Source organism: Gracilinanus agilis, chromosome 2, assembly GCF_016433145.1.
Source record: "Gracilinanus agilis isolate LMUSP501 chromosome 2, AgileGrace, whole genome shotgun sequence".
In the NCBI taxonomy this organism is placed as follows: domain Eukaryota; kingdom Metazoa; phylum Chordata; class Mammalia; order Didelphimorphia; family Didelphidae; genus Gracilinanus; species Gracilinanus agilis.
Genome location: NC_058131.1, coordinates 566,405,185 through 566,417,941, shown reverse-complemented (window position 1 = coordinate 566,417,941; position 12,757 = coordinate 566,405,185). Strand labels below are relative to the sequence as shown.

At 39.0% G+C, this 12,757-nt stretch overlaps 1 protein-coding gene across 7 annotated transcripts in view; it reads right to left on the bottom strand.

The window, feature by feature from the left end:
• Window positions 1-12,757, bottom strand: part of TLE3 (TLE family member 3, transcriptional corepressor) — a 59,572-nt gene that overhangs the window by 30,380 nt on the left and 16,435 nt on the right. For 6 of the 7 annotated variants that reach the window (XM_044665315.1, XM_044665317.1, XM_044665316.1 and 3 more), the window contains exons 5-6: window positions 5,999-6,061; window positions 2,976-3,050 (exon numbers count right to left, since the gene is read on the bottom strand). In XM_044665315.1, coding sequence (XP_044521250.1) covers window positions 2,976-3,050; window positions 5,999-6,061 — 138 coding nt within the window. Of the gene's footprint in view, window positions 1-2,945; window positions 3,051-5,998; window positions 6,062-12,757 lie in introns of all 7 variants that reach the window. The other variant, XM_044665314.1, reaches the window with a different exon arrangement.

The following is a 12,757-nucleotide window of genomic DNA, read 5'->3' as shown; positions in this document are numbered from 1 at the left end:
TAATGACAGGACTATGGCTGCATTCAGACAGAGCCGGAGAAGCAATTACCTTGAAAATGGGGGTCACAGGCCCCACTCGTTGGCTTAATTGAATTCCAATATCTGCCTCTAGCTGCCTTGACCTAACTTGTAGCTTCCTAAATACTACTTAAAGGAAGCTCAGCTAATCAAAGCATACAGTCTTCCCTCAATTTTACTCTCTTCTTTTTTTTTTAATTAACTAATATTCACCAGGCTGTCCTTATTCTAAAGAGGAAAGAGGGTAAGAAAGAAGGGTCAAAAGTGAAGGCAGTTTTGGGAAGGAAGGAAGGAATGAACGAATGGAGAAAGGCAGGGAAAGGTCAGCCACAATATGAGAAGTGTGACTATACTGTAAGAATGAAACATGGAGCAAATCTGCTTTTAGAGAATCGGGGAGAGTTAAGGAGCTCTAAGAGCAGAACCACACCACCCGAGAACCCCTACCCAATCAGTTCCCCAAAACACCCTTCCCCTCCTAGACCCCCAAACACTTCACTCTAAATGCAGAGAAAGCACTTTATGCAAACAGCTGGACTTAAGTGCTCTGATCCTAGCTCCGCCACTAGCACATTGGCTGGAACTGGGCAAAATTGCCCTTCTCTGGGGGTTCAACGATGCTATCTGCAAAATAAAGGGTGGTGGCTAGATGATAGCTAAGGTTCCTTCTCGGTTTAACAGTCTATGCTTCCTTCCTTGGTCATCCCCTCACACATCTCTGAGATGTAAGGTCAAGGAAGTCTTGCTCACATTCTTGTGTTTCCTGGGTTTTTGGGCTTTCTGTATGCTGGCCCAAATATCTGTCCTTCTCCTTACCAAGATTGCCATTATCTTCTTGACAATTAACAGGGTGGAACCCAATGGGTGAATAGTTACCCTTGCCACAGCATTACCAGACTCCGGGCTAAACCAACTACCACTCATGGGTAGCATTTACAAACTTCCTTTTGGTGAAAGAACCCCAAAAGTACAAACTTGATGGATTGGTCAGACAGACAATCACTCAAAGTCCAAGTGGTGATGCAGTTTTCTTATCCTAAGCACACCAACATAAAAAAGATAATGAGACAGTATGGTGGAGTAAATGGAGTTCCACACTTGGAACACCTGTGCTTGAATCCCTCCCTCCTCAGAGACTTGGTAGCTGTATGATAACCACTCACAAAACTGGTTCCCTCATCCATCAAATGGGAGTGATAATACCTACACCATCTCTCTCATGGAGTCGTTTGGAAGAAAGCATTTTGCAAACTTTAAAGAGCACAATACGCGTTACTACCGTAGTCTAACAACTGAAACTAGAGTCTGAGAGCTAGGAAGGGCAATAGGTGGCCACTGGGTCCAAATTTCTCTCTTTTATGGATCAGGACAATGAGGTTTAGTGCAGTCAGTCAAGTGATTCATTCAAAGATCACACATTAATTTAGCGGAAGAATCAGAATGAAAACTCTGATCTCCTAAATCAAGTCTGGTGCCTTCTAACTGTACCATTCTAAAATCCTAAGAGCCATAAAGTGGCCTTTGCTAAACAAGAGAAAATAGTCAACCTTTCCCCCTCCTTTAAATAAAGACTTCTTAGTACGGTAACTTAGTATAGTCGATAGCAACCCAGCCTTAAAACCAGGAAACTTGAGTTCAAGCCCCACCTCTAAAATACACTAACTGTGTGACTCTAGGAAAGTCACTTAATTTCTTGGTGCTCTACAAAGAGTTTAATGTACATCCATTAAAGCAATCCTTAGAATATTAGAAGGTCTCTACAAGTGACAGAAAGATTTCTAAATAAAGATTTGGATACCAAATTTACAAGCACTACTATTGTTCATCATTACCTCTTTACCTTAAATATAGATACAGCTTAGAAACATATTGCTAAGACATTCTCATCGAGCTCACATATTTATCTCTTTTTTTCAAATTTATATAGAGCAAGGGTTTGTAACCTTCCTTTATACATGTTGTGGACAGATTTAAAGTTCCAGATAAAGTGTCAGCTTCTCTTGGTAGAAACTCCCTCATCTGGGAGTTCCTACAACAAATAAGATCCATTTTTTTATCCCTATGAAACTGCAGGGGAGTGGAGGCAGCCTTAGAATAAAATACCTTTAGGCTCACCCTAAACTTTGGTACTTAGGCAGGGAGAAGGAAAGCTAATAGAGAAATCTGCTAAATCCAATAGGAGAAGATCAGTAATCCACCCCCCTCAAAACACAGGTCAGCTCATGTAGTTCTATGTATAACCCAGTTTTCCATCTTAAGACCTAGAGGACCATCTGTGCCAGCTGAGTCTGTTGCCTCTGGGCCAGGAAGACCACTCTGCCCAGGTCTTGGCTGAGATGTAAGCAACACTGACACGGGCCACTTGATGTATGGGAGATCAAAGTAAAAACCAATGTTTCACAGCACAGTTCACAATAACAGTACAACAGAGACAGTTCTGATCCCAGGTGGCTAAAAGAAGGGTGAAGTTTGCTTTAGAGAAATAGCAATAAACCCTGCCTGACCCCAAAGGTTCCATCTCAGAATCAGTGTCCAAGTTTAAAGAAGGCTCCTTTAAGCCCCATCATATAATTGCTTTTGCAAAGTATTTGTCTTGACTGGTCAAAAAGATGACCGTAGGCTCCCTTCCTTCTAGCTGGGGTGATGACCGCTTTTGAAGCAGAGGAAGGGGGAACCTGAGGAAGCAAGGTTTCCCCTTTTAGGCTAACTGTCATACCAACTGAGAAATTTTAGAGGCAAGAGTGAGAATCCAGCTGTTTTCAGCTACCTCACAGACTGGGAGCCAGGAAATAATTTGGAAAACCAATTAGGAAATCCTTAATGGGGTGTCTAGGAGGAGGGTTAAAGCCACCATTCTTTGAGACCAACTGAGTTCAGAGTTGATCTCTGGTTATGGTAAATGAGAGGAATAAAAGGGATATACACACGGTGAGAGGCAGATTGGGGAGTCCACGTACCCCGATGATGGCATTCAACTCCGTCATGGTCACCTGCTTGGCTCGTTCCACAGCCTGTGCAACTTGCTGTTGGTGCTAAAAGAAACAAGGGAGAATGGGCATCCATTAAAGCAATCCTTAGAATATTAGATGGTCTCTACAAGTCATGGAAAAAATTCTAAATAAAGATTTGGATACCAAATTTACAAGCATCATTATTGTTCATCATTACCTCTTTACCTTAAATATAGATACAGTTTAGAAACATATTGCTAAGATGTTCTTATTGTGCTCACATATTTATCTCTTTTTTCAAATTTATATAGAGCAAGGATTTGTAACCTTCCTTTATATGTGTTGTGGACAGATTTTCAGAATAATGTTGTTTTTTCTAAACTCTTCATGTATGTCTTAGAATCAACATTTAGTATCAGTTCCAAGGCAAAAGAGTAGTAAAGGCTAGACAACTGGGGTTAAGTGACTTGCCCAGGGTCATACAGGCAGGAAGTATCTGGGAGCAGATTTGAACCCAGGACTTCCTGTCTCCATGCCTGGCTCTCTATCCACTGAGCTACCTAGCTATCCCAGAATAATGTTCTTAAATTAATAAATTAAATATGCAAGATTACAAAGGAAACCAATGATATTAAAAGTTACTAAAACTATATTTATTTTTTAAAGTTCAGAGAACTTCTGATGTAGAACAATATAGAATGCAAGTACCTCCAAACCTCTTATCCAAAACACTTTCTTCTTCTCTCCTGACCACTCAAATGCAGAAAAATGAAACAGTTCTATACAAGACAGTCTATTATACACTGTACAAGACAGAAACCCATCTGTGATTAGGTAGTGAGGCAGTCCAATAGGTAGGACAACTAGAAGGGACTTGATATATTATTTATCCCACCTTCTTCACATTACAGATAAAACAATGACAACAACCAGTACTTCATGGTTTGCAAAGTATTTTAAGTATGTTATCTCGTTTGATTCTTACAACCAGGAGCATTAGGGTCCCACCCAAGCCCAGAACTGAGAAATGTTTATTGATTTTATAATCAATACAAATACAATACGACATAGATCATTTTAATTTGTGGTTTTCTAGGTCAATGTGGCCCGTAGGGATCCATTTCTATTGAGTTTGACACCACTGTTCACAATAACTCTGTAAGGAGGGGCTACCATTCCGGGAATATTTCTATAAGTAAAGAAGCTGAGACAGAGAGAGCCAAGGTGATTTGCCCAGGATCAACTGAAGGAGCTCATGTTGTTCTGATTCTACTGCTTTATCCACTATACCAAGCTGGGGTTGGAATATTCAACCCCTTTGGGGAGTGCCTGATCACCTGGAGGGATGGGGAGTACTTGGCTGAAACTAAAAAAAAAGGAAAAGTTAGCAACTATCCTTTCATGTGTGCTAACCTGTGAGACCAAAGTATAAATGAGAGTTAGAAGGGGGAAGAGGAGCCTTGCTCTTAAAACCACAAACCATATAGTACAGAATATCTAAAAGAAGAGTCTCCCCCAAAGCGTAACATTACAGGACAAAATTTGGGATTGAAAGAGGAACTAGTCAAAAGTTTGAGGTATCAATTACACAGAAATATGCCTAATTGATAAGAGAGTATAACATAAGGCTTCCAACAAGAGCCAAAATGGGAGAAGAACAAAACTATGAGTAACTGCTCTTTCCTCCAAAACAAATCAAGTCACACCAAATTGGGAGGCAGTGTGATAGTCTGAAGTCAACAGAATGAATTAAAACCCCAGCTATTCCACTCACTTGACCTCTCTGTGACTTGGTTTCCCCTAGTTTTCTTATTTGGAAAATGAGTGAGTTGGGTGAGATGATCAACCTTCTCACCAAAATCTAGGATCTTTCAATCCTATACAAGTAGAAGCCTTTTAAAAAGTCAATGTGACTACTGGGTCTGTATCCCAATAAGATAATGAGAAAGGATCTACTTGAACAAAAATATTTATAGCAGTTCTTTTTGTACTGGAAAAGAATTGGAAACAGAGGGGACGTCCATCAATTGGGGAATGGCTAAACAAATTGTGTTATATATTGGTGATGAAAAACTATTGTGCTATAAGAAATGATAAGCAAGATGATTTTGAAAAAGCTGGAAAGATCTGCATGAACTGATACATAGAGAAATAAGCAGAACTGGGAGAACGTTGTATATAGTAACAGCAATGTTGTATGATGATCAACTGTGAAAACTTGGCTACTCTCAGCAAAATGTAATGATCTGGGACAATTCTGAAAGACTTATGAGAAGGGAATGCTATCCACCTCTGGAGAAAGAACTGTTGGGAGTTGGATTGATGTGGATCAAAGCATACTGCCTTTCACATCTGTGTATTTAGGGTTTTATTTTGGTGTTTTGATTTAGTATATGAGTGTGCTCTTACAACAATGACCAATATGGAATAGAAATATGTTTTACATGATATCACAAGTATGACCTAGGTCAAATTGCCTAGAATCTCTGAGTGGGGAGGAGAGAAAGAAACAAATTAGATTTTATAATTTTGGAAAACATACATTGAAAATTATTATTACATGACATTGGGAAAATATCTTTGAATCAAAAAAAAAAATTTACTAGGGGGAAAAAAACTAGTGTGAGGACAAGTAGGATCGATATGCTCTCTTTGATCTAGGCCAACCATTTAATGAGAGCTTTTTGCTCAATATAATTTGTTTCTCACAGAAATGACATGGATTTACAACTGGGAGAGACCAGAGGCCATCTCATCCGACTCCCTCATTTTTATAGATAAGAAAACTATAATAATATCTTCTTAACTGTGGGCAGGGTTGCCCTGAACTTACAGGGTACAATACCAAGCCAGCCAAATGCCCCCTTTGACTAAATCAGTCCCTGTCTCTTGAAACTGCTTGTGCTTCTTCAGATCCATATTATCAAACTTAAGGCAGTGGCTTCTGCAACCATTCAAAAACAATGATTTGGAAACTCATTAGTCGTTTTTTAAAGGCAGGAGAGAAAGGGGATGAAAACACATCTTACCTCTTGTGACAGAAAAGGCATGATCTGAGCTAAAATTGTGTTCAGTCTCTTAGCAATCTCTGTCTAAAAAGAAAAGGAGATCACATTAAGTTTCACGCATCAACTTGGGTGCATAAATCAAAGTCATTGAAATGTCACCGTCAAGACTAATTCCAGACTCTGAACCACAATGCAAAACTGCATGCTCTTTTAACAAGCAATAGCATCCCTTCCCTCTGCGTGAGCTCATCCAAGGTTGGTTAGAGGGAAGGCATCTGTAATAGAGGTTCAAGCTGGCAGGGACTTGAGAGATGATTTGTCTCACCCTTTATACTTATATTCAGAAAACCAACAGGCTGGCTCCAGGCACCAGGATTCCCCAACCTGCATGTCTTTAGAGGCTCTGATTTCTTATCAAAGACTTTCTATTATTCTACAAGAACACAGAGTGGTTGTTCTAGCTGATTACTGAAAATAATATAAGTTAGGTAGATCGATTCAAGGTCTCAAATAAACTGGAAAATAATATAGTGAAATTTCTTAGTACTGTAGCCAAAGAGCCTGGCAATGGTGAAGCCTGCCAGCGGTAAGCTTTCTATGTAGGCAGAATGCATGACCAAGATCATCTTATTCCATCACTCACTCGTACAAAACACACACATCCTCCTCAAAAAGCCTAACTATAAATTCTACTATGAGAAATAGATTCCTCTAGATCAAAAATGCTGTAAATATTTAAATTCATCCCATTAACCCTGGAAAGATACAAAATTGAGGCAGAGAGAGGTTTTAAAAAACTTGCTCAGGGTCACAGAGCTATTAAAGGTCCAGAACCAGATTTGAATTTATGTCTCCCCGATTTCAGGTTCTTTGTGCATTCTCTATTGGGTCAACTGGTTTTGCTTGTTTAATCAAACTAGTGGGAACGTTTTGGCTTTTTTGACTTTAGTATTGTTTTGGTACCTACTACAGAACTGGACCAAGAATTTACTTTAAAAGTATGTATCAAAGGGAATTTAATAAAACAGATACAATTCAACGAGCATCTATTTAAGCCTTTGAGATGACCTTGTCTCTCCTACTCTTGCCCCTCCTACTTTCAGCAGATGCTACTTTTGGTCTTTCTCTTCCATTCCACGTTAGTTATTGTCTCTGAACCATAAGGAAATAGATCCTAAAGGCCTACAGAGTATGATGGGTAATTAGATGTGGCAGGATTTTAGATACTTAGAAGGTCCAATTTAGAAACTTAGTACAGTCCAATCTGCATTGTTTTAAATTAAAAAATAATAATTTAAAATTAAAAATTAAAAAAATCATTTTATGGGCAGCTGGGTAGCTTAGTGGATTGAGAGCCAGACCTAGAGATGGGAGGTCCTAGGTTCAAATCTGGCCTCAAGACACTTCCCAGCTGTGTGACCCTGGGCAAGTCACTTGACTCCCACTGCCTAGCCCTTATCATTCTTCTGCCTTGGAGCCAATACAAGTGTTGACTCCAAGATGGAACGTAAGGGTTTAAAAAAAAAATTTTTTTTTAAATCATTTTAGCCTATCTCCATGCCTACCCACTAATATTAGGTAAGCATGACACCTTCTTAACTGAAATAGTATCAAATGATTTAAAATTTGCCCACAAAGATACTGGGGATCAAGCTCACTGGCTCATTCTACAATCCTTGATTCACTCTTAGTCAAGAACCTTTCTGGATTCCATGGGGTTGAGGTAGGACAACAGTTTTTCCCATAATCCTATTTAATCCTCCATTAAGGGGAAAACAAATATCTGGAACTTTATTTCAAAGTCGACATGTCTTTCCTTATACAAGCCAATCTCTGTATGATAAAGATCCTGGAGGGAGGGAGGAAAGAAGGAAGGAAGGTCCACTCAAGAGTAGTATTTTGAACAGTTCTCTTAAGAGATTTGACCTGTATTGACATCCCTATACAGACAACTAAGAAAACTTCTTAACAAGGAATCTACCTGTTTTATGCTTAATTTAAGATCTTCACCATTTGGTAGGTGAAGAAAAAAAGGTAGAGACCTAACTAAGAATTGCAGGTGCAGTCATCCAAACTCTAGAGCTCTTGCCAACAGCACATGCCAGTGGCCAGTGGTTTGAGGAGAAATGTCTATTTGTGGGCAAACCTGGGTTAAGAAGGGGTGATAGTAGAAACAGAAGGTACTAAGTGTTGACATACCAACCTAAGGCTAAGTAAGCCCTTCATTAAACAGAGAAATGGCCCAGCCATACCTGACCAACCTCAATGGGGCTTCTGGAAGCTGCTGCTGCTGCTGCTGTCTACACCACCTTCTCTTTGGGAAGACAGGAAAGAACACTTCAAAGTTTTCCAGCTGGCCATGACCTAGTGTGCAATTAAAGCACTCACTTGTGGATGAAAGGTTCTTTCCTGTTGCCAACTTCCTTTGGCAAGCCAAAGTAGACTTTGAACACAACTGGTCAGTGTCAGGGCCTTAATGGTTTAATAAAAAATGAGAGTGACTCTCCTTCCCCTCTTCCTTCAGAGAAAGAACAAAAAGAGGCCCCAGGATTTAAGGCTGTAGACTCCCTGAAGGCAGAGATCCAATCTTTTCTATAGTCTATGCCTCTCGACTCCTGCAGTGCCTGGTGTGGTGCCCAATGTCATCTGATTACCCAGAGAGTCAAAAGTGACTTCGGCAAGATTTTATGATATATTTACCCAGTTGAGTTCTGCTCTCTGTTGCTGAGAAATCAGCTGGGGTTCTTTGGGAACCTTTTGTAAGCAATTTCAATTGAGTTCTCTGCTTCTTTACCCACAAAGAAAATAGCTCCTGACCCTCTTTTCTTCTATCCCTCCACAATCTTCCCTACCATCAAACACAATTCTTCCAGGAAAAGGAAGACTGAAATGCTTAGCACAAGTGTGTCTATCTGTCAAACTATATAGCAAAGCTAAATCTAAAGCATTTTCAAATTCTCCACATTAGCCATATTCTTCTCCTCTCTCCTGTTATTTTTTAATAGAGTATATGAATCAGAGATACAAGGTGTGCCATTCAGCAACTATGTTATGCTATTTGAGAACCTTTGTTTTCTGGATGTCAGTTGTTTGTTGTTGTTGTTTTTTTTTTTCAGACATTCATTTTCATCATCTGGAAAATGAGGGTATTGGACTAGATCATACTTAATTTTCCTTCCATGATCCTGGCTTTTTTTGAGGCAGATTTTTTTTAATTTCAGTGATTAAGAAAACAAAAGTCATCTTCTGGTACATCTTCCCAAACACAACACTAGTTATGTACTGATCTTGACAGTGCATTTCATAGTATCTATCAGTAGTTCTCCAAATTCTCTAGTGAAGGGAACTGCTTTGTCATCTCTGCTGCCAAGATTAGTCACGACAGTTATTCCTGGTGAGAATTCAGTTCAGGAGACACTTATACTGATCTTGTCATTAAGTCATTGTCTCATGGTCACTGTGCAAATATTATAAAACCCCAGTTTACAACTGAGGAAAATTGTAAGCAAGCATAAAGAGTTTAAATGACTGTCTCCAAGGCAACAGAAATACAAGGGACAGAGTGAGGATCTGAACTAAGGATCTTGTACTCCATAACCACTGGGAGTTCCCATTATTGTTTCATGCATATCTGGTGCTTTTTGGGTTTTTTTTGGTTAAGTTCCCACCCTACCCCCCAACCCCCCAAACTGGGGAGGAGAAAGTCTCCTGGAGATAGGAAATAATACTTAAAGGATCTCTCAGCCTCCATGACACCAAGGTCCAATTTAGAAGACAACGTTTAATAACTTGGAATCCCTTGGAAGAGTGGCTTTTAAAAGAAAATGTACCACAAGGGTTAATAACTGTGGCCTCTCAGATTGAAACAGCTGTTAAAACAGCTGTTGATCCAACTCCAACAAGCTTGGAGAAAGAAATTAAGAACTGCTACTTTGACAAAGGAGACTTGGTCTAAAGCACAAATTGGAAGGAGATCAAACAGTTTAAAAATTCCTTTTGGTAATTCAGAGCAATCTGTTATCAATAGAGTACACAGGCTTCTTTAGGTCAATCTGCATCCTCTCCACCATCTTTGTCTTATGTGCTTATTCTTTTAGCAAAACCATGAGAAATTCACCTGAAAGTGGGAGAGTTAATGTGTGTATTTGAAGACCAACTTTGAGAAAGTAGTTTGGAAGAGACCATTGGGGGCTTCTATTACCTGCTCCCAAGTCCCCTCCTAAAATTTCTTTCCACATATAGCTTCAAACCACCCAGTTTTCCTAGTAGACAAATCACAGTTCCTCCCTTAGAAACAACTGAGATCCTTCCTCTAGTCAGGAGGTAAACCTTCCTAAGTGTAGGCAATAAAGACCTTTGGGAGGTCATATAGCTCAACGCCCTCAGTTTACAAAGGAAAAAAATGGAGGCCCATCCCAGAAAGGTAGAAATTTGCCTAAGATCACCTAGAAATCACTAGCAGAGCCTGAACTTCAACTCAGATCTCTTGACTCAAGTTCAAGGCACTTCCCACTTCACCATATAAATTTGGAATCTGTCCTATACTTAGGGACACTAGGAAATGACCCTTATAATTTTCATGAAGATATAGACTTTGCTAGGCAAATGAAGAGCACAAAAAAGTTAGGGGGCAAGTTTAGGTTGCTCAAGAGTAAAATGGTCCCATAGGACTCTAAAATCTTATCCCTTCTTTGATCAAATAGTTTCCAGATATTCCACTATTGCTTCCTGTTCCCCTCTCCATTATATTTAATAAACGCATGGGGAATCTCATGTTTTGTAAAGCAATCATTTTAAAAGAACCTTAAACAAATTAGGAAGAAAAAGAGTACTGAAACAGAACTATTTAGATTTACACTTCTAGGGATCATCTATCTATAACACAGGTTCTTTGTATTAGGCATGAATAATCAAGAATTGATTACATTTGGAAACTCTCTTCCACTCCCCCCTCAAAGGAAGTTAAATTTGTTGCTCTATTTACACTTTAGCCTTGAAAATATTTTAAAGGATATTTTTTACCAGAAGTTTTAATTATCATAAAAAATAATAAAAAGGAATGTGAGCAATTAAAAAATAACAGCAACTAACATTTACTTTCTGTTGCAAGGATTACAAAACACTTTTCTCATAGCAGCACTGCGAAGTCAGTAATACAAAAATCATTATTTACAGCTTAACAAGTAAATCATAGTATTTAGGGTGCCCAGAGGTCTTACATATACCCTCAAATGGCTCTGCCTTGCAGCCCTCTTACCCTTAATCCAATGTGTTCTTGAGAGAGGAAGGAAGGAAGGAAGGAAGGAAGGAAGGAAGGAAGGAAGGAAGGAAGAAAGGAAGGAAGGAAGGAAGGAAGGAAGGAAGGAAAGAACCCATATGTACAAAAATATAGCAGTTTTTGTGGTGGCAAAGAATTGAAAACTTAGGGAATGCCCACCAGTTGAAGAATGACTAAAAAGTTATGGTATGTATAATATGTATGTGCATAATTGAATGCTATTGTGCTTTAAGAAATAAAGAGAAAAGTTTTGGAGAAACATGGGAAGATGTATGAATTGAGGCAAAATGGGAGAGCAAAAAAACCATGAGAACAATATCAACAATAACAGCAATATTGTAAAGACAAACTTTGAAAGATTTACCAATGCTGATCAACAAAATAACCCAGTCACAATTCTAGAGGACTCAAGATGAAACCTGCTATCCACCTCCTGATAGTGAGGTGATAGACTTGGCATACAGAATGAAGCATTTATTTGTTGGTCACATGGAAATATGCTTTGTTGACCCATGCATGTTTCATGGGTTTTATTTTGCTTTCTCAAATTAGGTGTGAGGGTAAGAGTTGGAAAGAATGTGGATCTAAAAAAAAAAAAAAAGAATGACATAAACATATTTTTAAAGAATAGAAGCTAGGGAGCCAGACCTAGAGACAGGAGGGTCCCAGCTTCAAAACTAGCCTCAGATACTTTCTAGCTATGTGACCCTGGGCAAGTCACTTAACCCCCATTGCTTAGCCCTTACCACTCTGCCTTCAAAACAATACACAGTATTGATTCTAAGATAGAAGTTAAGGGGGTCAAAAAAAAAAAAACCAGAATAAAAGTTTCTTGAAGGTTGAGATGATTTCCCTTTTAACTGTATTATTCCCAGTGCTTATCACAAAAAGCCTAGCACAAAACAAATTGTTTTATCTATGTACTTAAAAAATGAAATAACTTTCCCCAAATTATGCCAGTATTGTTGCAGAAGCAAAGTTTCAAATTCAGTACTCCTTCCCCCAACATCTCTTGCAATCTTATCAAATGAGATAATGTATGTACTGTGCCTTGTCAACCTTTAAAGGGCTCTAAGTAAGTTGCTGTTATTGCCCCTCCTAGGATCCTAGCTATATTTATAAAGATGATTTCTCCTTTGCAAGATCAGTAATCAGTTTCCATTTGATTCTGGGAAGCTCCAGGTGAGCTGTCTTCAACTCAAATTGAAAGCATGGTCAGAAAGAATCATGGCCTCCAGAGCCTCCAGTCCAAATGTTACCAACAGCAGGGTGCCAGAGATTAGCCAGCGGCAGTCAAATATTTGAAGATTTCAGAACAGCATGTCCTGGGCACAGCTTTACCTTAAAATATTCGATTACATATGTTATGTATTTCCAAAATGACAGGCCTTTGATAGAGCCCAAATGTTTAACTACAAGATAACCTTTCTTTCTAGTGAATTGCTCCTCAGCCTAAGCTAGGAGAGAGAAGGACATAGAAATAAAATTTGCCCTGCTGCTTT